The sequence below is a fragment of the Diaporthe amygdali genome, assembly GCF_026229845.1.
Source record: "Diaporthe amygdali strain CAA958 chromosome Unknown NODE_27_length_698932_cov_65_101997, whole genome shotgun sequence".
NCBI lineage: Eukaryota > Fungi > Ascomycota > Sordariomycetes > Diaporthales > Diaporthaceae > Diaporthe > Diaporthe amygdali.
This window is the reverse complement of record NW_026517047.1, coordinates 354,145-381,213: the sequence shown is the minus strand read 5'-3', so window position 1 is coordinate 381,213 and position 27,069 is coordinate 354,145. Positions and strand designations below refer to the sequence as shown.

The 27,069-nt window shown below is 51.9% G+C and overlaps 5 protein-coding genes across 5 annotated transcripts; 2 read left to right on the top strand and 3 right to left on the bottom strand.

The window, feature by feature from the left end:
- Nucleotides 1-962: 962 nt before the first annotated feature.
- Nucleotides 963-2,235, top strand: J7T55_000641 (uncharacterized protein; the record flags this gene model as incomplete). Its single annotated transcript, XM_053131572.1, has 5 exons — nt 963-1,444; nt 1,510-1,614; nt 1,689-1,771; nt 1,955-1,988; nt 2,040-2,235. The coding sequence occupies 5 exons, from the start codon at nt 963-965 to the stop codon at nt 2,233-2,235; spliced, it is 900 nt and encodes a 299-aa protein (XP_052990372.1).
- A 6,573-nt stretch (nt 2,236-8,808) lies between these two features.
- Nucleotides 8,809-10,985, bottom strand: J7T55_000640 (uncharacterized protein; the record flags this gene model as incomplete). Its single annotated transcript, XM_053131571.1, has 3 exons — nt 8,809-9,492; nt 9,874-10,400; nt 10,457-10,985. 3 exons carry the CDS (start codon nt 10,983-10,985, stop codon nt 8,809-8,811), a joined length of 1,740 nt encoding a protein of 579 aa, XP_052990371.1.
- A 1,002-nt stretch (nt 10,986-11,987) lies between these two features.
- Nucleotides 11,988-13,743, bottom strand: J7T55_000639 (uncharacterized protein; the record flags this gene model as incomplete). The annotated part of the gene is made up of 3 exons (XM_053131570.1): nt 11,988-12,664; nt 12,734-13,439; nt 13,741-13,743. The coding sequence occupies 3 exons, from the start codon at nt 13,741-13,743 to the stop codon at nt 11,988-11,990; spliced, it is 1,386 nt and encodes a 461-aa protein (XP_052990370.1).
- A 4,045-nt stretch (nt 13,744-17,788) lies between these two features.
- Nucleotides 17,789-18,803, top strand: J7T55_0006381 (uncharacterized protein; the record flags this gene model as incomplete). Its single annotated transcript, XM_053131569.1, has 2 exons — nt 17,789-18,448; nt 18,504-18,803. 2 exons carry the CDS (start codon nt 17,789-17,791, stop codon nt 18,801-18,803), a joined length of 960 nt encoding a protein of 319 aa, XP_052990369.1.
- Nucleotides 18,804-19,670: 867 nt separating this feature from the next.
- On the bottom strand, nt 19,671-26,023 carry J7T55_000637 (uncharacterized protein; the record flags this gene model as incomplete). The annotated part of the gene is made up of 3 exons (XM_053131567.1): nt 19,671-20,212; nt 20,273-25,642; nt 25,726-26,023. 3 exons carry the CDS (start codon nt 26,021-26,023, stop codon nt 19,671-19,673), a joined length of 6,210 nt encoding a protein of 2,069 aa, XP_052990368.1.
- Nucleotides 26,024-27,069: the final 1,046 nt, after the last annotated feature.

Here is a 27,069-nt window from a genome sequence, read left to right as displayed (position 1 = left end):
CCCAAGAACAGAAACATGCGCGCTTCGGCACAAGACAAAAAGTCTCTAGGGATGAGAGCACGACAATGCTTGATGTGGAAATGCACATCAGGACTAAGATGTGTAGAAAGTCGTACTATGTGACCGGCCTGGCTGCCTGGCCAGCCTGCATTGAAGGAAGGGCTGAATCCCAGTGACTGCTGCGGAGCACTTCGCGAGTTCACTCCTTATCTCTGCGTGACTAGTGCTTTTGTGCGACGCGTGCGCCTCTGCACAGCCATTGCTCAGCGATGCAGACAACCCCCTGGCTGCATTAGCGCCCTCTGCAAAATCAGGTCTTCTGGTTTACGGACAGCCTTGATGACCACATTGTCTTGTTCTCTCCCTCCAGACTCATGCCTGCTCTCGAATGCGAAATTGTTGTTGAACTTGATCAATCTTCGAACATGATCGGCCTTGATGATGGTGATAGCAGGACATGTCCAAAACGCCAGAGATTGAACGCCAGACTGGGAACTCCAAACTGGGGACTCCAATCATTGAGCGATTGGGTGACGGATTCCAGCAGAAGAATGGATGCCCTTCGTCGTTGACATTCACATCTCCCGGTTAGCTCTTCCAATATCGCCCTGTTTGTGGGTTGATTCTCACATAAAAGCAAGACCCTGCTATAAGAAAACAATCGGATGAGAAGGAGTGTCTTTTGCCGCAGCAAGTCAGACACGATGGGGATGAAAGCAAGACTTCCAGTGGTGGTGAAATAGTGTGCTTTGGTATGGTAAGTTATAAACTTCTCTACGCGTAGATCAACCAAATCTCAGATCCTGCAGTTATGCGACATAAAATGCCAATTCACAACATGTCAAGGCAGTCAGGTGGCAAACGTTTTAAGAGAGATCAGGAAACAAGCCCAGACTCTCCACGTATCCAAACTCTCCGATACTTGGGCAATTTATTCAAGCGAGAATGTCATGTTGGGAGTCATGAATGACAGGACAGCTTCCAAGCTCGCATCGCTACCCTCTGAACATCAGCTTGCCTATGAAGCATTCATGGAGAGCTCGAACTTGGAGGAAGCTGTGGATGCGTACTTGAAGGGAACTAAAAATGTAAAGTTCGATATAGTGGTCAACATTATGGGCCCTGAGTCAATTTCTGAGGCTGTGGGCCAGCAATTGTCAGAACGTCGAATGTTTCTACAACGGCCTTACCAACTGCCCGAAGGCACAACATACATCAACCCCCAGTACCTGGTCATGGACGACGCATTTGAGGATGAGCTTGGGGGATATTATAGCGAAGGAGGAGAAGGACCAGGAACTGATTCTCTTGACGGAGATCACAAGCAGCTTTCAGCACACGACGACCCGAATGGTGAACTATGGAACATAATCGACAACTCTTCTGTGCCCGAAGGGATGGCCCGGATTGAGGTAGATCAAAATATCCATACAGTCTTGATGGAGTATGTGCCTTGACGGTGTCAAACAATTCAAGGTTGCGTGTCAGGGCTGACCTTCGCTTTCATAGACACCAACGAGATGTTGTGGATTTCATAATAGCCAGAGAGCGCGGGATTGCCACCAGAGGTCGAAGACTTTGGACAGAAGAGCGCACAGATGACGGCCTCGTTGTGTGAGTTTCTTAACAGAACTTCTCACTCTCCCCTGGGCCACAGAGCAACTGACTCTGCTTGATCTGATTTGCAGGTTCCGTCACAAGATTACTGGTGTACCCAGTCCAGCTCCCACAGATGTGTCAGGAGGGATCCTCGCAGACGATATGGGTTTGGGTAAGACCCTGAGTATGATATCAACTATAGTCACTACCCTGGATTTCGCGAAGAGCCACGTGGACTTGTGTGATGCCGAAAGAAAAGGTCAACTGAAACCAACGCCAGCAACACTCGTTATAGTCCCATCAGCTCGTGGGTTGAATGACTCTCTTCAGTTGGAAATTATGCTAATTCTTCCAGTGTTGCTTGATAATTGGCTTGAGGAGATAACGAAGTGCGTACAAATCCCAAGGCACTACCAGAATACTACTAATCACGGTGCTAGACACGTCGTGCCAGGGAAAATTCGTTGGCACAAATATCATGGTTTGATGAGGCAACTTGAACTCAAGTCTGTCCGCTCATACGATATTGTGCTGTCTACTTACGGGACTGTGGCGGCTGATCTAGCTCGCAACCGTGGGTTGCTAAACCAAATACACTGGTATCGGATAGTGCTCGATGAAGGTGATCCACCTTAGATCCATTAATATGGCACAGTCACTTACTAAGCAAGACGGATAGCTCATATAATCAGGAATTGGTCGACAAAGCAGTTCCACGCAATTCATCAACTTTCAGCGCGAAGTCGTTGGTGCATGACCGGTACACCTATCCAAAATTCCTTGGAAGACCTCGGTGCTCTAGTCCGATTTATTCGGCTGCCAAGTCTCGAAGACCCACACAAATTTCGGAGACATATTGTTGGAGGTATCAAAGTCGCCGGACAACTCGTCAGTTCAAACTTTGACAATCTACGAACTCTCCTATCCGTGGTCTGTATTCGACGACCAAACTCATTACTGGCTCTTCTGGAATCGAGTTCCAGGAGTGTCGACCCATTTTGAGTCTGACAGAAAGGAACCAGTACAACGTCCTGGTTCAAGGGTGCCATCAGGCTATTGAAAAAACGTTGTATCAAGGCAAGGGCCAGAATGATGCATATGGTGTCCTTGAAAGCCTGCTACGTCTTCGCCTGTTCTGCAACTGTGGCGCGACAGCTCTCCGCCTTGAAGAATGCTCACTCAACCCAAACGACAAAACGTTAAGCTTGCTCCAGCAGAACGAGGACGCCTCCTGCTATTATTGCCGTTGTGAAATACTATCAATGGAGACGGAGGCTTCCAACCTAGCTCCGATTGCAACGCACTGCAGGAAATTAGTTTGCGCTGACTGTCTTCCCAGGTTTTCGGACGAAACCTCCAAGCTTGCCTGTTGTCCAATTTGCGATGGCGCGGGATTGAAACATGATCCCGAAGTATTTACTGCAAAAGAGACATCCCCACTTCACGAGAACGGACCACCTTCCAAGATAGCGGCTTTATTGGATAATATCCGAAAAGCACCGACTGATGAGAAATGGTTCGCGTTCCACCTTCGCACCCTTTTCGCGTCGACTTCATCGTCAAGAATGCTGACATGTGATTGGCCGCCCTAGCTTGATATTCTCATTTTGGAAGAAAACACTTGATTCTATATCAGATGCCTTGGAAAATGAGAACGTTCGATTTGCTCGCGTAGATGGGTCTCTGTCCCAATCTCAGCGCAAGAGAGCTTTGCAGAGCTTCCGCAGCGATCAAGACACCAAAGTGCTATTGGTCACATTTGGCACGGGATCAACCGGGTGAGTTCAAATACTCCATTTAGAAACCGAGAGATGGTTGCTAAGTGTCTGTATAGACTGAACAATTTGTGTATTGCTACTCGTATCCACATCTTCGAGCCGCAGTGGAATCCGACGGTAGAGAGTCAAGCTATAGGACGTCTATTTCGACATGGACAGACCAACAAAGTGCAAATCACACGATATATCTGTCAGAACACTGTGGAGGAAGTGAGTGCAAAGACATCACTCGAACACTTTATGACAACACGCCCGTTAACGCGAATTTATAGGCCGTAGAGAGCAGACAGCTTAGGAAAGTCGAGCTCGCACACCGTGGAGGTCTGGACGGTTCAAGAAATGATCGATCGCCGGTCAAGGCGAGATTCATGGCCTTAAGAGACTACATAGAAAAGTACATGACATCAAATGACTTCAAAGATATAGATCGGTGAGCTGTATCGGGAGTAAGTAACAGTTCAATGTACTTAGATCTGTATCCGTGCGAGTCTTAATCACTTTTTGTCATGATTCAAACTTTGAAATATCTCTATCGTCAATTGAAATTCAAGGCCCCCCTGGCATGATCTGACTTGCACCTCGTGCTGAATCGACCTATCAAAATCTACAGGCGGGATTAAGTGATTCAAGTGCTCGACATTCCTGTCGCTCATCCACTACACTCAAGCTGTGTTGATTTTAAGCGAGGGATGGGGTACGGGGCTTTTGCCCTTGAAGTTTTAGAGATCCTGGGCTTGTCGCTGGTAGGTTTGCCTAGGTGGCGTCTAGGAGATGTCCCAGAGCGAATAGGTATTCCATGGGCAAATGAAAGGTTTCATGAAGGCAAATTCGCAAAATTGAGGTGTTTCAAATGCTCTTGAGAATGCAGTCGCCAGTGCAGTGCCTAGATATACCAGATTGGCTGGACAATTCCATAGCACCAACGCTTGAGTAGGATTTTCGGCAGCATGTTGATAGCAGTCAAGTCAACTACGACGTACAGACAGCTCGCTTCGTTTCCGACATTTGGCTCTTCATCATTCTGAATTATTAAGTCAATTATAATAATTGAGAATTTTCCGTCTATTCATGGCACGAAGGCTCGGTTTTATGAAGAGATAAAAATGTCGAGTTCTACTGAAATTGCCTATCGGAAAGAAAGGCAAAGGCAAGGCAGTTGCACGAGCTCGAAGCTATTTACTAGGCGGTTGGCTGATAAGATAACCCTGGGAAGCTATCGATAGGGCCCCTGACTGTAGAGAACTGCTGGCGTTCAGCCCCAAGCCCTCATAGGATCCCTGTACCTTTATCGAATGGGGCTTAACTAAGTAGAGGGCTAGGTTAAGATTCTTGCGGGTGTTGGCTGTGTTGTTTTCAAGCAGGGTTTCTGAGAGTGTTTTTGGAAATTGCGACCTTTTGGTTTCCCAGTTGTGATGCAGCGGTTGCAGGCTCTGCTTTATTGGCCGTGCTACGAACCCATGTAATTCATGCGTGGAACCCGCCGCTGTCAGCACTTAGTTGCGCACCCAGCCCTACATTTTTAGGCCCCCAAGGCAGAATCCTACGGCGCACTGGCCCTTTTGCGGGCCATTTCAGCCCTAGCACATTCCAGGCAGCAGCAACCTTCTACGAGCACCGCCCTTCAAGAGCAAGACGAAAATGTGCAGCCAATTGATCACGTGAGTAGTGGAACAGGATATGTGGGGCAGGCATGCGCGGTTCAGTCTATGAATTCAAGAATTTATCTGTACTGCAAAGGTGTTTCATTCGTAGAAAGAGAATACCAAAAGCTCATGCGATATGAAGCAAATAAATTCTACTTCAGTCATAATGTCTTTATCAGTCCGGAATTATCAAGCTGATTATATACTTTAATCAGTCTCATCGAATGTGGCTGGATCAATTGAAAGGCTGCACCAAGGTCCTGGCGGGTATCTGATGTGTTCCCTGAATGTAATGCGACGGTAACAGGCGCTGTCTTACTGGCCATGGAGAGAGTTCATGAAGCGTTGCTTTTACAATCTCCATCCGTAGACAGGGCGCAACTCATTCATCCTCTTTCTGTTCAAAACAAATCCAAACCCTTCTGATTTCATACACTGCTTACTCTGTTGGTCAAAGGTCACTTGGCTGCATATGCAAGGATATCAAGGCGAAGTCTTGCGTTGAAAACGGTTGAAAACGGTTGAAAACGGGCGAAAACGGTTGAAAACGGGCAACCACAGGAGTAGAATAAGAGGTGTGTATCACGAGAGGGACTGAGAGACCAGGGCAGCTGCCCTCAATACGTCAATTGCAGTTAAGTCGGCGCTACCTTCCATCAGAACGGAAGTCCTCTGGCGGCCGCGGGGTCCAAAGTAAATAAAGGCTTGGAGGGCTGGGCGCTTATGTAAGCAATTGCCTGCTGGCTGCCCTTGACACATACACAGCCTCTCACTGTGGAGGCCTCGCTCTGCCAGCCCTCCGAAGGACGAGGGAGCGCACTGACGGGAGAGTAACAAAGCAATGGAAGCAGAAATAAAGTTAGGGAAAGAACAATATCCGGGCTCTAGTCAGAGCACAAATACCACGATTGCGCACAATAGGTACGAGAAAATAAAAAGAATGTGCATTGGTTGGTTATGTACGGTAAAGACTGTGATTTGAAAGCAACGTCTTTTTGAAAGTCCTCCGATTGGGATTACCCTCGATTTACTTAAGCTCGGCCCCCAACAGCGTCAACACGCTGCGGCAGGAAAAGGCAAATGAGAAAGGATCGAATAAGATTGGCCTGGGAGGTTTCTGAATGGGCTAGCTTAGTCATGCGAGCAGTCACGGCAATGAGGCTCTGCTGACGCTGACGGCCGACGGCTCACCGCACTGACGGTCGGTACCTTCCGTCTGGTGGCCGGGTGCTCGTTGGGATGGGTACCGACGGGGTTGTACTCTGGAGACTGCATGTAAGGTCCTTTCGTAGTGGACGCTGGGCTTTCAAGCACCGCCCTTCAACAGCAAGACGAAAATGTGCAGCCGATTGATCACGTGAGTAAAGCAGAACACGGGGACCGACGTGCGCAGTTCGCAAACCGAAGAATTTATTTATAGTGGAAAGATATTCTACTTGCAGAAAGAGATTATCAAACTCACGAGAAACAGTCGGGGCATACTTGGTAGTCTGTAGCAACTTTATAAGGTACATATTCGGGCAGGAGAGTCCTCGTCATATTAGTACATTGCTCACCACCCTATACATACTTAAGTAATTCAGATATGTCCAGATCAAATGTTGCCTTCACAAATCGGATGTGACTTTTTACCAGAATGATCTCTGTTGCATAAACCAGGGGACAATGACTTAACATGATTGCATATATCGTGTGCACGCACATCACGTAAGCCAACAAATCACTTCCCCTCACCCAGATCGCGACGTTGCACAAAGCGAAAAGGGAGTCTCCAACTCACTCACTAGGCTTTGGGGGAATTTTTTGTGGCTGTGGCTAAATCAAGCTGGGTTTCTGAGAACGCTCACGAGAATTTCGACGCTTTGATTTCCCAGCTATAATGCAGCGGTAACAGGCGTTGTCTAAGTGGCCGCGGAGAAAATGCTACGTAGGTGATGCAGAGCCGCCTCGTTTTGCAAACGGACCTTTTCTTTGGGCGCCGCCGTGCCTACACGGGGACCAAGGCCAGCACTAGTGGTGATCTCAGGTGCCGTGCCCCCGAAAGCCCTCCAGGTAAGGGTGCAAGTTTGCGCTCCGCCACTGCGGAGCGAACATGGGACGCTCCATCTTTATGAGAATTGCCCACACCCACGGTTTTCAAAATCGCACTTACTGAGTGAGAGAGTGTGTGCATGGGTGTAGCGCAGGCGGCTGGCAAATGCTTACATAGGCGTCCACAGCCCTGTAGGCCTTTCTTTACTTCAGAAGGTAATGTCGAATTTGACGTATTGAGGGCAGCTGCTCCTGTCTCTGAATCCCTCGCGTGACATATGAATTTGAAAAGTATTTTATATCAATTATTCTAGAAGCCTTTGTAATCGTGATCCTAATTGATGAGTATGAAAACAAATTCAGCAGGTGCGATTTCAAAACCGGAGGGTGTGGATTGAAACTCCCTTATACAGCGGTGCTTTTGAATCTGCGTTGCCACATTCGCACCATTGCTTTGCCGCGCAGTGGTCGGGCGACTCTCATAGGTGACTGCGGCTCAAAAGCCACCCTTTCAGCTCGAGGGGTCCTTTTGACCACTAGTTTTTGCAAGCACCGCCCTTCATCAGCAGGATGAAAATCTGTAGCCGATTGATCACGTGAGTAGTAAAACAGGACATGGCCGTCTGCAAACCTAAGGATCCATCTATGCCTGAAAGGTGTTTAATTCGCAGAAGGGTATTTCAAACTCGCGGAAAACAGTCACAGCGTGCTCGATGGTCTGCGGCAGCCTCGTGAGGCTCACATATACCCTCAAGACATTCGAAAGATGCTATGAAGAATGTGTTTTCGAGCCAGTCCCGGTAACAAGTGTTATCTTGAAACATTTTCTTTTGTATTGGTTTTTTTATGGTATCATGGGTGGCCTACCAACGCGTTCCCGTTCGTGCCCGTGGTCGAAATGGGGCCCGTAATAATATCATTCCTTCCTGCTCACTGAACAGGATCACAAGATCGACCGTATTCTAAGTGATGGTCACATGCCTCAACACAAAACTATCAAATAACTCGTCGTACTCCTGTGTGAGATATTTTTCTTGTTCATGATGACTTCTGCTAAGAAAAAGGCATCAAGCTACTCTCATCGATGCTTTCTGATCGAGAACAAGGCCGGATTGCCCGAAATTTGTGTGGATATCCATATATAGTAAGGTACCTTCAGTGCCTTCCATGGCATTTAGGAATGTTCAAAGCACAGCTTTCTCACGCGAAAATCTCGAACTTTGGCGTTGAAGACCCAGGTCCCATCCTGAATAGCCCAGACAGTGCTTTCAATTGAATTCAATCGCGCCTCGATGACCTGCAGGTCGGCGTCATTTTCGACCGACAGCGATGCCATCATCTTTCAATAGGTTTGAATAAGTCCAGACGAAATGTCAGGAATCTGTGTATAACCCCCTCCGTTTTGATGGTGGATAACAACAAGGTCAAGAGGAAAAGATGACATCGAGATCTAAAGTTTATTTATTCAATGGCAGGAATGATCAGGGTGCAACCTGTAATACGTATTTCTATGAAATAGCTCTTTAGTGTTATTGGCACTGAAAACCCTTAGTAACAATATGCTTGATGTTTAATGAGCTTCCACCTCATGCACTAAGCACATCTTTATACTTAAGTAGATCTGATCAGGTCTCGGAACCATTCAAATACTCTTTCTGGAACTTGTGGTCACATTGGACCTGTGGCAAGACATGTGCCATTTTTCTGACTCAAAAATTAAATGCATCCACACTTCTCCCCAAAATGGGTGACTCCCCTTAGACGATGGTAACGCACTTGATTTCGAATCCATCGAAGAATTCATCATACTCCCTTGCGGATTCTATTCCGCCAAACCGGTAGCAAGAAGCAAAGTAAGCTACGCGGCTGAAGCTCTCTCTCTCTTTGTTTTTAGCCAGGACAAGCCCGCATCTCTGTTCCGACACAGCATCAGGAATTACCTGCTCCTCACGGCCTACGAGTAGCAGCGTGACATCCATATCATCACCGCAAATTGATGCCCAGAAATCCATCGTGTCCGCTTTTATCTTGACCTCGGGCCCATTCAAAATCTGAAGATACGATGCTTCTGTGTCCGTTTCATTTAACAGTCGACAATCCCGGACCCGAGCATCCAGGATAAGCGTCCCATCCGTAACCGCTCCGAACTCGTTGCTATTGACTGTTTCCGTCTGCATATTTATGATTTTCAATCCGCTGTCGACTTTTTTGCAACAGTCCGTGTACCGCACCGCTCCGCCGACTGAGGCCCAAGACCACGAAGGTGCTGTGTATTCAGAAGGCCTGGGATGTAAATCTTCAGCTGGAACGTCCCACAGTAGTTTCAGAGGCATTGAGTTCTCCCAAATTCCTGCCAGGTAGGCTCCGTATTCGTGGTTGCTCTGCCTATAAATTCGTGCGACCGCCGAAAGAGCCACGAGCTTGTCGGAAGGGAACGTGGCCTGTCGACGTGAATAAAGCACGACGATATGATCCCAGGGCTCCAGCTCCATTCCTGGTATACAAGGGACAGGCTCACGAGCTTCAAGTTCGTGGTGTAAAATAGAATTTCGGTGAGTCCTGATCGTAAAGTCGTGCTCATCGGCGAGTTGATTCAGACTCCGACATGACCACAAAGGCCCGTGTGACGTGTATGAAAGCAGCCGTGGCGAGAGAAGCCGCTCTTGTAATGCCCATGCCCGTGCATCTATAGGTTGCTTCGAATCGTGCATTATAGGCAAGGGAGATCCTTCCATGAGGGCCAGTGCCCTGCTTTCTCTCCCGCTCAAGTCTCTATATCGTAGACTAGTCGGAGCGAAGCGGCGATAGCACAAAGGACGTACATGATGCAGAAATCCCTCTTCCACACTGTGAGCGCATGCAGCAGATATCGTCAGCAGGGAATGCCGGTATATCAGAGCCATCTGCGGTATTTCCCGTGCCTTGTCTGATTCATCATCTTGCACGATACAGAAACTGTCGATCCACAAAAACGGAATGCCAAGCTCACGGCAAACAGCCACGGCGTCCTTTATAGTTTGCGGCAGCCTTGTGAGTTGCATATCCTCAAGATATCCAGGCAGGCGAGTCCTCGTCGTCTTAGCACGTTGCTCACCACCCCAAACATAACTCAGACATGCCCAGGACCACTGCCTATCAGATGTCGTCTCAACAAGCCGGATGTGGTTTTTGCCAGAGTCCGGGCTGACCTCCAGAAGCCTCGATGGCACGAAGCCGATAGGCGCCACTCGACAAAGTTCATGTGAAGACTGGCATGTTCTAGAGATCGTCTTGAGATTCTCATAAAGCCTTGCCGTGTCGAGCCTTCTGTGCAAGACTTTCATATCGGTCCCGATTGTTTCCGAATATTCTGCGCGGCACTATGTCAGGCCATGTGTGATCCTCATGGGCTGTCCATGGACGTACCGTCTAAGACCTTCAACTCGCTCTCACACTCGATTGTGGTTGCGCCATGGAGGAATTTCACTCTCGCAAAACCGAGGACGAGGTGTAGATGTCGGCGACGCAAATTGTCGAGAATGAATTTGGTTTTCTGAAGAAATATCGCTGTCTTGTCCAGTCGGGCTCTGTTTTGGTTCGAAAGTCTTGACAACCAGGAGGCTGAATCGACTGTATATTGCCGGTCTTTGAAGCATTTTGGATCGGACAGGATTCTGAAAAACTTCAGAAGATCACCTGGTCCATGATGGCGTTTTATTAGTTGCCAGCTCCCATTCAGCATCCTAAAAATGGGGCAGCCGTCTGCTTCCGCTCGAAGGGCTTCTGCCTTGGTATGGGGCAATGGTATCAAGCCATGCTCCAGCTGAAAGTGCGTTACAACGATCCTGTCGCAGTGTTGACATGTGTGCAGCCTGGGAATGTGCTTCCAGCCTAGTGGGTCGCCCTGGTCTTCTGGGAGATTGTCCCCGTCACCAATAGTGGCACCCACCATCATGAGATGATCGGATAGGTGGATCTATACAAGCATTCAACATCAAGCTCTTGTTTCGGGGCATATGGGCTGAGTCTCTGAGCTGTACGGTCTGGGCTTGATGTCGGGTGAAATTTGTCCGCACACCCACGATGGACGGGGAAGGGGGCCGGTGATCCGGCCGTGTTGGTTACATGTTGGTGCCGCTCCAGACCCACCACTGTCTGAATAGGCGCTCAGTAGACTCTCCACTATGCCGAGCCAGCCAGTCGGGGCTCACGTGATGGAGCCCTCATGTTGACACTCGGCGTTCGTCTTGCAGAGCCGTCGTGTCCATGTGAAGCATGTGGCTGACGGGAAGGGAATGCCGAAGACGGTCGTCGAGGGTCAAAGACAGGCGCAGAGATCCGCAGGGATATCGATCTTGCAGTCTACAGCTCGGACGGACATCAAAGGTCGGCGTGTGTATTGGCCAATACCTGGCATACTTCTACGCGAAGAGCATCTACAGGTGTCAACAGGGCGTATGGCAGACGGGTACTGGTTCATGGTAGGGCTTCTCAGGAACGGCACGGGGGCACTACTACGGCTAGGAAACCAGAAGCCATCACGGTAAAGATAGTAGCCGTTGATAATGTGGCAAGAAAGGCTTGATTAACTGACGGCATATCACCAAAGGAGCACAGCACGAGTGGAAGAAGGGATATCTGTATGGTAGAACAAATTGATTGATAACCGTGATAGCGCAAGAAGTTGACGGCCTGCAATAAGCGGCCAGTCGAAACCGTTCCGAAAACCCGAGACACAATAATCAAGACTAACGACATGACAAGAAACAGTATAGCCTAGTAGTATACCCTGACAGCCAGCATCTTCATCAGCATCCCCAAGGGTGTGCTGACCAGAGACCGACGTCCTCTGGGAAGGCCTAGACTGGAGGTGCGAAACAAGGAAAATGACCAAGTGCTACCCTCCAGTTCATTTTTGAGCGCGAGAAACAAAGAGCATCTTTTTTCTTTCAATCGATTATTGTGTTGCACCGTGTGCTATGGCGACCTGCTTCCAGTGGTCGCGATCAGCCTCTAGCTTCCTGATCTTCTCCTCCAGCTCCTCGAACTTGATGGCCTTGCGCTCCCGAGACTTGCGAGCAGCAAGAGTGTTGCGGGCTCGCTTCATTGCGATAGTATCGTTGGGATCCTCGACGATGATGGGAGGCAAAGGCTTGTCCCGACGACGGGAGTTAACACCCGACACCGAAGAGTGACGGCCTGAGGGAGAGCTGGAGTTGCTAGACTTGCGTCGCTGAGCTGGCTTCTCAACGGTCTCGAAATCATCGGACTTTGTGGCAGGCGACTGGTCAACAGCTGGTGCAGGGGCTGCCTGGACAGGGTTCTGCTCGGGGAAGAGCGAGAACCAGGTGTCGCTGCTGTCGAAGTCGTTGGTGCCAAAGTTAGGAGAGACATCGCAGCTGTCGTTGAATTCCGGTGATTCGTTGTAGATGGAAGGCGAGGTCAAAGCAGTGAGTGCAGTTGAGTTCGGCGCCGACATGTAGGGCTCGTTCATAAGCAGGTCTTGTGGGGAGACGGTGCCAATGTTGGAGCTGTGCATGGAGCTGCTCAAGTCGAAAGCCGGGTTGGCTGGCGACGAGAACGCCGAGGCGGGTGCGCCGCCCTCGAAGGCAGTGAAATCCTCAAAATCGAAGTCTGAAGGACGTTGTGAGCCACGAGGTCCCGAGCGAGGCGCAAGTCTCGGGGGATGGAAGTGGTTCTTACCTTGGGCGTCCATTTTGAGGGTGGTTGCCTGGTTACCGTTGCTTTGATTGAATAGAGGGACAGGCGGTCGCTGCCGGGCCTGGTTCTGATTCTGGTTCTGGTTCAAAGCAGTGGTCGAGGAGGGTGCAGAGGAGGCGTAGAAGTGGTTATTCTGCGCGGTAAACCGATTGGGAAAAGCCGGGGACGAAGCAGTGTGGCCCTGTGCCTGGAGTAACTGTGCGACTCGCTGACGGTGCAGATCCTGGGGCAGTTGCCAGTTGATCTGGGTGTTTTGCGGTGAGTTGAGCGATGCACTTCCTATGGCGGAAGAGTGGGAGGCAGGGCGATTAGGGAGATGACGCTTCGTCGGCGTGTCGAACAAGACAAAGTCCTGTTGTGGCGGCTGCAGGTGCTGGTGTTGTTGCTGTTGTTGCTGTTGCGCGGGTGGTGCCGGCAGGCTCTGTGAACTGGAGGGAAGCCATGTTGACTGGGAATCCGTGGTGAAGACTGGGGGGTCTGAACCGGGAATGGTGGCGGTGGGGAGACGCGAACTTGAGCTGAAGCTATTCAGGCTGAAGTTCAGATCGACCTTTTCAGGAAGAACTGAGTGAGTGGAGATGGGGGGAAAGCTGGGGGTGTCTGAAGACTGAATTTTGACTGAGTTGCACGGGGCAGGCCACGAGAGGGCTGAGTTTAGAACATCTTGATGGCGGTATCTCAAGTTGTTCTGGTGTATTTGTGTAATGGTTTGGGGTTGAGGGAGAAGAAAGGAAGGGAAGAGAGAAAACGCGCGATCTGGGCTCGGGAGGTGGGTGGTTTTAAAAGCCTCAGGCAGAATCTACCAGCCCAGGCAAAATGTGCGCTGCCCCACCATCCCTCTGTCCCTTCCTCCTTCCTCACTTCCTCACCCTCCAACGTTGCAGGGGTCCCCAGTTTGCAAGTATGAGTCACAGTCAAGCCCTTCCTCGCTTACTATATCTACGCCTGGGGTGATTTTCCAACCACACGCGTCCAAACCGACGTCCTACCATTTGAACCGAATGTTTGTCGTCCAGTCCTCTTACGATACGTAGATATCGACGGTGGGAAAACCTGCCAGAAGATGGAAACATTGTAAATGATAGCTTCACGTGGAGTATTTTTCAATGAGATGCATGTCTACCACACGACCAAAACGCTCTCATTCGTTGATGCTGAAGAGGAGTGTGAGCTGGGAGGTGTGGGCCTAGAAGACGTCGCTTCTTCCACTTCTCAGGAACCCAGCCCACGCCTTCCCTAAACAGGTCGCCGGGCTTGGCCAGTGCGCAAGTGCGCCTCGTTGCGATCCCACCTCGCGAAGGAGCTGCCTGGCTGACATTGATTCGTACCTGCGCTATTCCCACAATACGACACCCTCGGGTAGAACGTCGGTATGGTTGGTTCAGGGAATTGAGACGAAAGACATCCAAGTAGCGCACTTGCCCTCTTGGTGCCTCCGACATTCTCGGCGGCTGAGGCTGTTCACTGCACGTTCGGTGGAAAGGCACACATGGAGCACGACAGAGCATGTTGGCGGTAGTCGCGGACCAACATAACGGCCTGGGAAGGTTTCGTAAGCCACATCCTGACAAAGCCCTCGCTAGCGCAGCATTCCGCAACGCTGTAGGACTCTCCTCGCATTGGATGTGCGCAAAATGGCACTAAGGCTGCAGCGCGCTTACTGGTCGCGATTACACCAAACTCTAACAGCAACAAAACTGTTTCAAGATTATAATATAAAGAGAACTATTAGAAACTAATCAAGATTTTGTATAGTTTTTAAATACATTTTTATGAATTTAAACATATACATTTACAATATAAATATAAATATTAAAAATTTATAAGGTACCTTAGCAATCTCGTAGCGCGACTTGTTCCGTTAGCACCGATCTAGGCCACATGCCCTCTGGCCTGCAGGAAGACATCTTGGACCAGAGCGTTACCCTAGTCGGTTACGCCGAATCTCAAGATGGCAGATGGACAGATGGCAGGTGACAGACAACAGAAGCTTGTTGCCTATGTGCAGATTGCGCGTTGAACCTAGGCGTCTGCTGCCTTCTCCACGCTTGCGCACTCAATTGCGCGTTACACTCTACCGACTTGCTTACGAGAAGAGATCACGATGCCTGGGGCCACAACAATCAACTTGCAGACGGGACGGATGGCCAAGTCTGTCCGCGGCCCACCGTGGACACTGGCGCGGCCGCTGGCGTAGCTCATCCCCACAACTCAATTCAGTGTCGGGTGCCCTGAAACAGAAACCACCAGCATGAGGCTCTGGACTACGACACCCCGTTGTTTCTGGTGCAGCAAATCAGCACGGCGAATTGGTTCTGTGAGTCACTTTTCCCTGTCCACAGATGAGATCTAACCCCCCTAAACAACGGCACGCGCAGAAGCGCATGTAGATGGAGGGAAAGGAAAAAGCAACCATGCGCATTTCATTCCCCGGATCGGCAAATGGGGCCATAGGATTGCCCAAATTCCCATTGACCTGTTTCTCGCTGTCTAACCCATTCTCGTTGGCCGAAAAACTGTTGCCGACCAACCAGCCGACCGCGCCTCGTGGAAACTTGGCCTCGGGTCTGGTCTTGGCCTTATTCATGATGGGATCTGGCCCCCATCTAAAGGAAGAATCTTGCGGGCGAAGCAGACGAAACTAATGCAAGCCCTCTCCATACTAACTGTGTGGCACGTATACGCATCAGCGGGCAGAAGGACTCGCGACACAGAGTTGTCTCTCTCTCTCGCTGTTTTTGCGCAGAAGCGCATTCACTGGACCAACCAGCGACCAGCACCCACCCTTTCACCCCCCACCCTGGACCCGATGCAACAACAGAGCACAACAGAAAGTACCGTCAGCACTGCAGTAGGGCGCGCATTCACCAGCCACCCTCCTTTGCCCACCAACCAACCCACAGCTTGGCCGTTCAATGGGGGAACGAGCAACGTGCACTTGACCAGCCCAGGACAGGCGGAGCACCCGTGTGTGTGTGTGTGTGAGGCCAAAGGCCAGATTACAAACCCATCTTGGCCCGTGTTAAAGTCGCAGTGATAGGGTCAACTTTGCCCACGAGTCCTATCTCTCATCCTCTCTCCATCGCTCGCTCTCGCTCAGCCCCAAGGCACTATAAAATACGGGGCGGACTAGGACTGCGAGCCTGGTCGCACATCCTGATCTGACAAGCCCTCCAGTGGGCGCAATTTCCGCCTTTTCGGGGGATTGCAAAAACCCTGGCGGCGGATAAAATGTGAAGACTAAGGAACCTGTCTTGAGGTTTCATGCATGCTTACTAAAAACCGAAGGGTGTTTCGTCGCCGGGCCAAAGACACGCCGTGTCTTTCGCCAGACGCAACAGTAAGCACGCGCGTGACACCCCCCTCTTGCCCCGGTGCTTCCGCTTACTGTCCACACCAGCCGGGCGTCTTGTCTGTAGAATACTGCGTATCAACAAAGACCAGGGTGGGGCAGGGCCACGCTCATTGCTTGACCGAAGGAGACCGTAGGCGAGAGAGCACAGCAGGCGGCGTAGATAGCCCAAACCCCGAAGGGGGATGTCGGTGCCAGACCCCGGGTCTCGGAGCACGGCTTTCGCTCGGCTTTCAGTCGCAAACTCCGTCGATCAACGGCATAGACTAAGTTTCAATTTTTTTTTGAAGCCGTTCCCGGAGCCGATGCGGCCGATCGGCTGCGATGGCAAAGACATGGGCACGACATACGTGCGAGCAAGACCCACGTCGCATATGATTTCCCATTTTCCTTCTGAGCATGGAACTGACTGTTGAGAATTGGATGGCAATCTACTACGTATCACAAACACACTAAATAATACATTCTCCTAGTAATATTCACTCGAATTGAACCTTATGCAGAAGACGAGTCTGTCTCATGATCCCGACGCTTCTGTAGAGTTGACTGAGGATTCGGACAAGTGGCATGGCTTTCAGCTCTTGAATGCTCCCATACTCAAGATCTGTCCTCTAGAACTACCTCTGCCGCACTGCGTCCTGGACCGACCGTGATATGGGTCATATTCCGCCTTCACTACCTATCTAGATGGGTTCTTTTCACGGTTGAGAGTGCGCATATTCGTGTAAAAGACAAGCGTGTGGGTGCTCTCACAATGCAAAATCCAAATCCTTGAGGTTGTAAACGAGAGCGATATTTCGTTTCTAATGAGAGCGTGTATATATAGTGATATGAAATGGCCAAACTTCGCAAAAACTCCAAGACTTGATCCAGAGACGAGAATGTAAAGAGGCTAATAGAATACACAACTACCGCTCTGTCCCCATCCGCCACAGACCAACACAAACTGCGCCAAAGTGACCAGCACTTTAAGAATTCTTCTCTGTCAGACAAGATGTGCCAACTGCCGTGGGTGAACCAATACCGAATCGGTTGGAAACCTGATGTGTCCTCAACATTGATATAACCGTCATCTCACTTTGAACCAGCAGCTTTGACAACGCTACCATCTCGTGGCTTAGCGGCCACCACTCCCACCGCCGCCGTTGTTAAATGTTTGCACGAGGGCTGGCTCGGTTTGATATAGGAGCTTGAACCGGTGAACGCCTGCCCCGGATCCACCGGTGGCGAGAGGCGAAGCCAAAGCCACTTCTACTACAAGCTTCCTCTGAAATGTGTTTGGGAACCTGGCCATTGCAATTGCGTTACAGTCGAGACGAGATTGGCTATACGTGAAGCATCAGCACGGCTACGGCAAGCTCCCATGCCAGCGGTACCCGGCTCCGCTGGCGTTAGTGACCTGACCACAACGACGAGGCACGGAGGTGTCATTCGTGACCTGGACCTTTGGCCTCTTTCCAATTAGGTTGAACGCCTATCTATACGTGAAGTGGACTCAATTTCCGGTTGGTGATTAGTCATCGAAAATGAGATACCACCAAATTCTGGACTTCCCAATGGTGCCCATGCTGTTTGCCTCTTGACACAAGACTACCACTGAACAAGATCCTGCACACACGAGCACCTTTACGACCAACGTTGTTACATAGATTGACTCAAAAATCCTGTGAATCATTTCCTCGATTATGCAAACAGGCACCCCGCCAATGGACAGCAGCTTGCACGGCTCTTGTCCTAACGAATCTACTTGGGAAGTCAACATCGAAGAACTCATAGCAGCAACAAAAGAATACCAAGATTTATGCGACAGCCGGCACTTCTACGAAAATATCAGAGGATTTCCCTTCACCCCAAAAGTTCTTCCTCCTGGTGTGACTCGGCTTTGGGTAAAGCCACATGTTGGAGGGCCCACCCTTAGAGCGGAGGCCGACACGCAAGACTACGTGCATACCGAAATCAACAAGCGAGGACCACCCACAAGCCAGGGCTTGTACGTGCCCAAGGTTTTCGATTACGCGGAATTTGAAATCGATGGATTTATTCACAGCTGCATCGTCATGGAGTTTGTCACCGGGACACCTATCAGTAGCATCATGAAGCCTACCCTGTGGTCAAGGGACATGTCTGAGTCAGCGAAGAATCAAATAGTCCGCCCGTTCAAAGACAGAGTCGCAAATGCGTTGTGTTTCCTGCTCTCTCTCTCGCCGCTGCCCGATACCGCCCCGGCCCCTGTCAACGGCGGCCGAATCAAGAACTTCGTATTCGGTCGGGACAACTGCGATGGACCATGCGACTTCGATACCCTGGAGCAGCTCCAGGAGTGGATCAATCAAGAGAATGAGAAGGTACGTTCACCAAGAGCTGCCACGAGACCTTGACTGACATGCTCGCTACGTGTAGGAGAAACTCAACCCTGATCTCACGACGGCCGACCTTGTATCAGAGGGCCTCAAGCTGTGTTACTGTGACATCAACTTCGACAACTTCCTGCTGGAGAATCCCGACGACCCAGCTAGTCGATTGACAATGATTGACTTCGAGCACACCGCCTGGCTTCCTTTCAGCTTCCTGATATGGGCGCTGTGGGATAAGAGAGAAGTGTACATCGTGGAACAAGTTACATCGCAAACCGGGATGGAGATACCCAGAGGAAATACTGAGGCGCTTCACAACTTACATTTGCAGCGACGGTGGCTTTAGCTGTCTGCAAGGGGCTGGCGGGAAGGCATCTGGTTCAGAAAACAGGAACTAAGTATGGAGTGTTTTGGGGCACTATCTAATCTGAAATCCAATCACACCTTTGTTCCCGTCCTTGCCGTTGCTAGAGAAGTAATCCATACTAATTTCTTTCTACTCGAAGCCGTTCCCGGAGCCGACACGGCCGGTCGGTTGCGGTAGCAGAGGATGTGCACCACACACGTACGAGCAAGACCCACGTCGTATGTGATCTCCCGTGAGGTTGGCTGATGATGGGGATTCTATTATGGGGACGGATGGCTGGGTGATGGGAGAGGTACCCACCTTGCCACGCTCATCAAGTACATGCCGCCCAGCCCAGGACTACGGCTCTCACATCACCACATGCAAGCAGCATCAGACGAAGGACGTAGTCACCCATGGATAGATAGGGTAGGTAAACCATATTAGAAAAAAGCACGAACTGACAAAATTCCATATTCTTTTGATCACCGTTCGAAGACCAGACCCTCGCCCCTGCCAATGCAAAGTTGCGGAAAAAGGAAAGGAAAGGAGGCAGCAATCAGTACTAGTAGTTTACATTCAACAAAGTAAAAAACCCGGCATCAGGCAAATATGATGACTTCCATGGAAGCCAGCGTCGCTGGTAGTAGGCATCAAACCATTCAATCCCATCCAGACCAACCAACCAACCAACGCAATGCACGCATGCATGATGCTCCCTTTCATACACTCTTGTGTACCTCATCTCCCACCCCTTCTGTGCCCAGAGCCCATTTGTCCCGGCCGAAGCCACCGTGTCTCCGGCACCGCAGACTCCCTGAATCCATAACCAGACACAGGCGCGGGGAGAGAGGTGTAATGGCTCTCCTAGGAAGCACCTCCCCGTTGTGGACCGCCACCGCCCCGTGGCCGCTTGTTCTGCTGTCCTCCAGCCGGTGCGCCTCCCGCCTCGCCCTCGCGAGGCCGCTTGTTGCCGGGCTGGAAGTTCTCCGCGCCCGGGTTCAGTGTGGCCGGGCCTCCGCTGGCGTTGCGGTTCTGGAAGCCGCCCCGTGCGCCGCCGCGTGGGTGTTGGTATGTGCCGCCGCGGCCTCCTCCTCGAGGCGCCCCGCCTCGCGATGGCACGGGAATGCCGGTCTTGACCGGCTGCTGCCCTTGCTGCTGCTGAGGTTGGGCCGGATTTTGCTGGCCTTGGACAGTTGGCTGCTGAGCCGCAGCCTGATTGGGGTTGACGGGCAGTGTGGATTGCTGGGCCGACGCGAAGGGGTTGACAGGGGCTGTCGCTGGCTTCGCCGGTATTCCGGATGCGAAAGGATTTGGTTGTGCCGGCTGGGCAGCCGCAGCTGCTGGGGCAGGCTTCGGCGGAATGGCACCATTGGCCGGTGCCGGTTTGACTTCGGTTGCAGGTGTGCCTAAGACAATGTTAGCTTTGCTTGTTTGACGGGTTGTGAGTGACAAAGGCTCCAACGTACCAGCCGCAGCTGCTGCCGCCGCCTTGTCTGTGGGTGCTGGTGAAGAGGCAGGTTTGACGACAGCTTCCGGTCCTGGTTGGACCTTCGCATTCTTGGCCTCGTCCCACACCTCACCGACAGCGCGCTCTGGAGTGTCCTTGGCAGCCGTCTCGACAACGTTCAGCTTGGCTTGCGCGCCCTTGAGTTTGTTCTCGGCCATGTTGATCCTCAGCGTTGACTTCTTCGACGCCATGAACGTCGCCTGCTCCTTAGCAGCCGTGATCTTGGCCTCGTGTTCCGCCTTCAAGGCCTGCTCCGTCTCATCCTTGACCTTCTTGGTCTCAATCTCCACCTTCTTCTTGAGGTTGCTTGAAATGATGCTCTTGATGGTAGGGTTCTCACTAACAACCTTGCGGGTATCGGCATCGCTGAGTTGCAAGAAGTTAGCAACGAGGAGTGACTGTAGATCCGTATTCGGTGTCTGTGGTGGTTGCTGATCTGTTTGCTTGGTCGGTGTTGCTGCAACAGAATCGGTGGTGGCAGCTGGTGCGCTCGACACCTTGTTCTCGGCTTGCCATATGGCGCGTTCTTGCTGAAGTCTCAAATCGTATTCGCCTTGCAGCTTCTCCTTTTCTTTCGTGAGCTCGGCAAGATTCTTAGCCTTATCTTCAGCCAGCTTCTTGTTCAGCGCTTCTCTCATCTTTTGAGACCGCGCGTCGACAATGGCCTTCTGGTTCGATTCGTACTCGGTCACCTTTGACTTGAGCTCAGCGACCTCAGCCTCCAGCTCTGTTACCCGCTGTTCGGCCCGAGCCAGCTTTTGTTCAAGCTCAGCACGCTCTGCGTCCGACGTTGCCGCTGGGGCCGGTTGAGTCTCAACAACGCCGCCATTCTGCGTGGCCTCGGTCTCTGCTTGCGGTGCTGCCTCCGGCTGTGCGGCCGCCACACCCGGTACCTGGGACTCCGCTTGGGCACGAGCTGCATCGCGGTCTTGCACTGCCGTGGACAATTCTGAGCGCAGTCGGTCAAGCTCCTGGGAGGCGGCGGTCTCGGCCTCGCTGGCAGCAGCCAACTGTTGCTGTGCACTCTCAAGCTGCTGCTGCACCTGGAGAAGCTGCTCTGCAGACACCGCGTCCGAGGAAACCTCTGCAGGGGGCGCCTGAGTCGCGGTGCTGGCAGACTCGAGCTGCTGTTGGACGTCGCTCAGCTTCTGCTCCAAGGCAGACTTCTCTTGACCAAGGGCGGACTTTTCTTGGATAGCGGATTCCAGCTCAGACTGGAGCGAAGCCAGCCGCTGGGTGGTCTCATCAAGTTGTGCTTGCAGTTGTGCTTTCTCCGCATTGAGCTCCGCGATCTTAGTGCTGTTCTCCCTGTTCTTGTTCTTCGCTTGCTCGATGATCTTCCCGCGAGCTGCTGTCCAATTACTCTTCTCTGTCTCTAGTGTCGTCTCAAGTTCGGTGATCCTAGCCTTCAGCGGCTCTTCAGCTTGCTTCAGGGCGTCGCGTTCGGCCTCGAGCTCAGACGCTTTCTCCTTCATCTGCTCCAACTCTGCGGGGTCGACGCGCCCATGCTTGGTCACAATGCTCTCCACACGCTTTTGCCAATGGTCTCGGTCCTCGCCGAGTTGTTTCAGTTCCTCCTCCAAGAACTCCTTGCTGCCTTCGAGCTCAGATATGCGGGCCTTGAGAGGTTCTATGGTGGCTTCGAGCTCCTTGATCTTGGCGTTCCTCTGCTCTAATTGACGTTCGATACGCTTGTTCTCGCTTCGCAAGGTGCTATTGCTCTCCCTGATCAGGTTGAGCTCGTTCAGCTTGTTCATCAACTCCTCGTGTGACTTTGTCGTGCTAGTGTCATTTCTAGCCACACGTTCCTGCTCGAGCTTCAACTGATACTCTTCGAGTTGTGACTGCTTGGCATCGACCTGCTGCTGCAGCCGCTCGGCCTCGCGGTTCTTAAGGTTGTACTGCACCTCGAGAATTTCCTTCTCACGGTGCAGGTACTTGTTGAGCTCCGTCAGGCGCTCGACGTCTGAGCCAGGAGCAGAGTTGGTGGTATCATCTGTGGCCTCGATGAAAGCGGTGCGGTTCTCCTTGATTGCGGCGATCTGTGAGGTGAAGCTGTGCAGTTGTTCTTGCAGCAGCTTGTTCTGCTGATCAGTCTCCTGTCGCCTCTCCTTCAGATCAGAGATTTCTTGTCGTAATTGCTGTTCCCGCTCGGCAAAAGACCTCTTGTTGTCGTCAAGCGTGTGCTTGGCAGACTCAGCTTCGGCCTTCAGCGATGCCGAGTTAGTCTTCAGCTGGTTGTGTTGAGAACGAAGAGCTTGCAAGGCCTTTGCAGCCTCTGCATGCTTGACTAGTTCCGTCTCGTAGTCTTGCTGAGCCTTCTTGGCGATGTCTGCCTGTGCCCGGAGATCTTGCTGATGATACTTCGCCCGCTCCTTGAGTCGCTCGGCGTCCTCCTTAAGTCGTGATATCTCATCCTCCAGAATTCGCTTTTCTTCCTCCGACTTGCGAGCGGCCTCTGTTTGGGAGTCTCGGATGGAGGACAGCTCGTTATTCGAGTTACTCAACTCCACAGAGATGTTGTCGACGCGTTGCTGGAGCTCTTTGATCTGGGCATCCTTGGCAGCAAGTTCTGCCTCCATCTGCTCGCGATATTGCTCTTGAATCGCATTGTTTTGGGTGAGCTCTTCTTCAGCAGCCTGGGCGATCTCCTTGTATTGCTCGGTTTGTGACCTAGAAGATTCTAGGTGCGTGGTTGCCAGATCAAGGTCCCTCTTGAGATCTGAGATCTCATTGACCAGCTCATCAATCTGGGCTTCGGTCTCTGCGTCCGCTGATCGAGGCTCATTGGCTGTGCCAGGCCTGGGTGTTGGTCGGGGCTGTAGGCGCTCGGCCTTCTCCTGCGCATTCCGGAGCTCAATTGTGAGCTCATCAACACGGGCTTGCAGATGGTCTCTGCTGGTCTTAGTAGCAACGAGTTCCTCCTTGGCCGAGTTGAGGCTGCTCAGAAGCTCGTCCACACGCTGTTGATGCTGTTGATTCTCGTAGTCCTTTCGTTGTTGAAGCCTCCTGCTCTCCTCGATCTCGTTGTCGAGCTTGCGCTGTTTCGAGGTCAATTCTGTCTTCAGGGATTGGATCTGTTCGTTCAAGCTGCGCCGAGTCTCTTGTTCAGAGGTGTCCTTCTCGTTGAGTAACGATTGGGTCTGAGTGAGCATATTGCTGAGGTTAGCCTTTTCCCTCGTGATGTCTTCATTGTCTTTGAGTAGACGGTCACGGATGCTGGTGAACAGGGCCTTCTCTGCTTCCAGGTTGGAGGCCTTGCTCTGAACGCTGTCCAACAGCGCCTTGGTTTCGACAAGATCAGAAGCCAGCTGCTGGCTACGCAGATCATGCTTCGCTGCGGCTTCTGACAGGCTCTGGCTTCGCTTTTGGAGCTCCGATTTCTCATTTTGCAACGCTTCACAGTTGCCCTGCAGCATGGCGTAACGTTCAGAAGCCAGTTCGAGCTGACTACGGATGCGCACAACCTCGCTTTGTAATGAGCTCTTCTCCGCGGAGAGCCTGTCGATGTGCTCACGCATGGCCTTCCGGTCGATGCTAAATTCGGTTTGTTGTGAATCCAGCCTTGCTTGCATTTCGCGGATCGCTGTCATCGCTTCGGCCTCATCGACATTGGAGCCCTGTTCAATGCTGGCGAGCACTTCACGCTGGCTGCCTTCGGCGTCGTTGACATCACTGACCCTGGCCCTCTGCCCCTCTGCCATGCGTCGGAACATGTCGCGCTCTTGCATGTGAGACTTCATACGGACAGTCATTGACTTGATCTCATCCTGCAGACGTGCGCAAGTCTCACGCAGAGATATAAGCTCGTTTTCGTTGTCAACAGCCTGTTGTTTTGCGGCTTGAGCTTCGTCACTCTCCATCTTGTCTGCAAGTTCTCGGGTGATCCTGAGCAGTTCCTCGTTCTTGGATTGCAATTCATGAATGTCCTTGAAGGCAACGAACTTCTCCGTGATGAAGCGGTGGGTATCTGATAGGTCATCCAGGGCACCTGGTGCAACCTCGCCGCGCTGCAACTGGTCGAATTTGACCACCTCTTCTTGTGTAAGCTGGTCAAGACCCTTCTCTTGTGCCTGTAGGTTGAAGACCAGCAGTTGGATCTGGACGCCGAGGTCTCGAAGCTGAGCTCGAAGAATGTTTGCCTCGGACTGGGCTGTGCCCAAAGCAGCCTCGGCCTTTCGAGCAGCCTTCTTTGCAAGATCGCGCTCCTGGAAACTCTCATCTGCTAGCTGAGTCATCTGGATATTCTCGCTCCGTAGTTTCTCGATCTCGGCTTCCAGGCCGTTGAACTCCGGCGCCTTCGCTTCCAGGACAGCCATGGTCTCGTCCAGCTCTTGGACCAGCTGCTGGTTTCGCTTCTTCACATTGATCAGTTCTGATTTAACCTTCCATAGCTCATCAATAGCCTGGGTCATGTTCTTGCTCCTGATCGATCCGGGCGTGCCAAATGGCGAGCCAGCCCTGAGGTGACCGTTTGCGACGGGAGTGGAGGGACGCGATCCAAGTGTGAATTGTGGCTGGGCAGGAGCGGCAGCCTGCAGTCGACTGATTTCCTGCTCCAGCTCTTGCGCCCGCTCAAATGTCTTTTGATGCTCTGCCTTCTCCTCTTCAAGCTGCTTCTCGATGCGCATCCTCTGGACCGCGAAGTCGTCCTGGACCTTCTCTAGCCTATTCTCGACCTCCCTGAGCCTCTCCCTGCTGGTCTCGGCCTGTTGGACTTGTAGGTCGGCCAGACGCCTCGACGCCTCGAGTTCCTGATTGAAGCTCTCCTCGGTACGAGCGGCAGCCTCTTTCAGCTGCTGTATCTTGGCGAGGGAGTCATCTGCCTTTCTCTGAGCGTCGTCCAATCGAGATCGCAGTTGTTGTTCGCCACGGGTCAAAGAATCGATTGTTGATCGTTGCTCGTCAGTGAGTCGTTCGAGTTCCGCAATGCGTGCGCCCTTCTCCTTGCGGTACTTGAGCGCCTCCTCTCGCTTTGTCTTCAGCTCTTGCTCGAAGGATTCGTTGTTCCTCTTCAAGAGCTCGCCCTCCTGCCTCAAGTTCTGCTCGCGCCATTTCGCGCTGTTCGCAGCAGCCTTCTCGGCCTGTACAGACTGTTGGAGCTCGGCGATCTGCTTGCTGAGCTCGTGGTTCTTCTGCTGCAGCTTCTGCAGGTCTGTCAGCAGTTCCGAGTTCGCGGCGTTCTTTGCGTCAACGGCTGCGACGGTGTCGCGGTTCGACTGCTCGAGCGACTTGATGCGCGCGTTCAGGTTCTCGATCTCGGAAAGGCTACCACCGCTTGTGGACTGTAGCTGCTGGAGCTCAGACTCCAGGCCTTGGCGGGTGGATTCTGTAGGTCACGACGCGTTAGTGCCACTGCTAGAGGTTGTCGCGTGCAAGCTCATTATGTTTGTCGTCATAAATGTATCGTACCTTCCTGCTGGAGCTTCTTGCGGAGCTCCTCTGCGTCCTTCAGAGCCTTGTCGGCGGTGGCCTTGAAGGACTGACATCGTGAGTCGGCGCTGCGAACGGCATTCTCGAGCTCGATATCGACGTGCAGCTTCTCCGCGTAGAGGTTCTCGAACTCGTGTGCCTTGGCGGCGACGGCCTGCAGGACGGCCTGGACGAGGTCGGCGGTGGGTTGGGTGGCGACCGTCTCGAGGGTGTTTTCTGGCACGCCGAGATGGGCGGACAGGTAGCCAAAGTCCACAGCTACTTCGGCAGCTGCCATCCTTGCTGCTTGCTCAGGTCTCGGGCGTGACCATCGAGGGTTGAGGGCAGTGTGATCAAAGATGACGTGTCGGAGGATCGTTTGCGTGGTGTTGTCGGTCGCAGTCTGAGGCAGTGGGTGGACTGCGCTGCGGTGTGTTTTTGCCGTGGTGTTGTTGATGTTTCCGGACAAGAAGCACGGGCGGCCGGTCATCCAATGCTAAGCTCCCACGGCCAGGGGGCGCCTGGAGGTGGGTCGCTCCCCCATCCAGCTGAGGACCCACCCTGGATGCTCATGCACCCACCACAGCACCACCACAGCACCACCGACCAAGCCCTGTCTGTGTTGGCAACGGTCCAGGGTTGAGCTGGCCAGCTTCTAGCTCCAGCCCTCCCCATCCCCCAGCCAAGTGAATTTCCCGTATGTCAACAACAGTGTTGCTATTCATTCATGCATGTCATGTAAACAAACCATCAGTCAACCTTCCAGAAACAACGTCTTGTGGTATTGATTACCACCTAACATACATGCATCCCATATTTCTATTTATTCAAGCATACTGTGCTGATCCATAAACATCTGCATCCGAGATCGTCCACTTTTGACTCTGTCATTCGTCTTGCCGCCCTCAGACAAATTTCCTGTCTTCTAATACGCCCAGTCTTACATGAGGCACAGCCAACAGCTGCATACAAGCACCATCAAGCAGACCAGTCTTGAAACCCGAGCAGTCACAGCTACTGAAGCTTTACAGGAGTGGTTGCTCCTCAGAGGTTCTTCCTATCCGTATGCTTGCTAGGGCCAAAAGTGTTCTTTGTGTGCACATCTTGCTGACAGCCTTGATCGGCATTCACACGAAGAGGAAGCCGATAAGCAGCACCCTCGTGTTGACCATATTGATGTGATCAGATACACAAAGTCCAAAGGTCGAAAGCAATGGCATCCAAGCTGTGACTTGCAGCTGTAGAGTGCCACCTGTCAAGCCTGTCTCTCAATGACCAACAAAACCTAGAGGCAGTCTGATTTATGAGGATATCAAGAGTTAGCCATGCTCGGCTTTCTGGCCT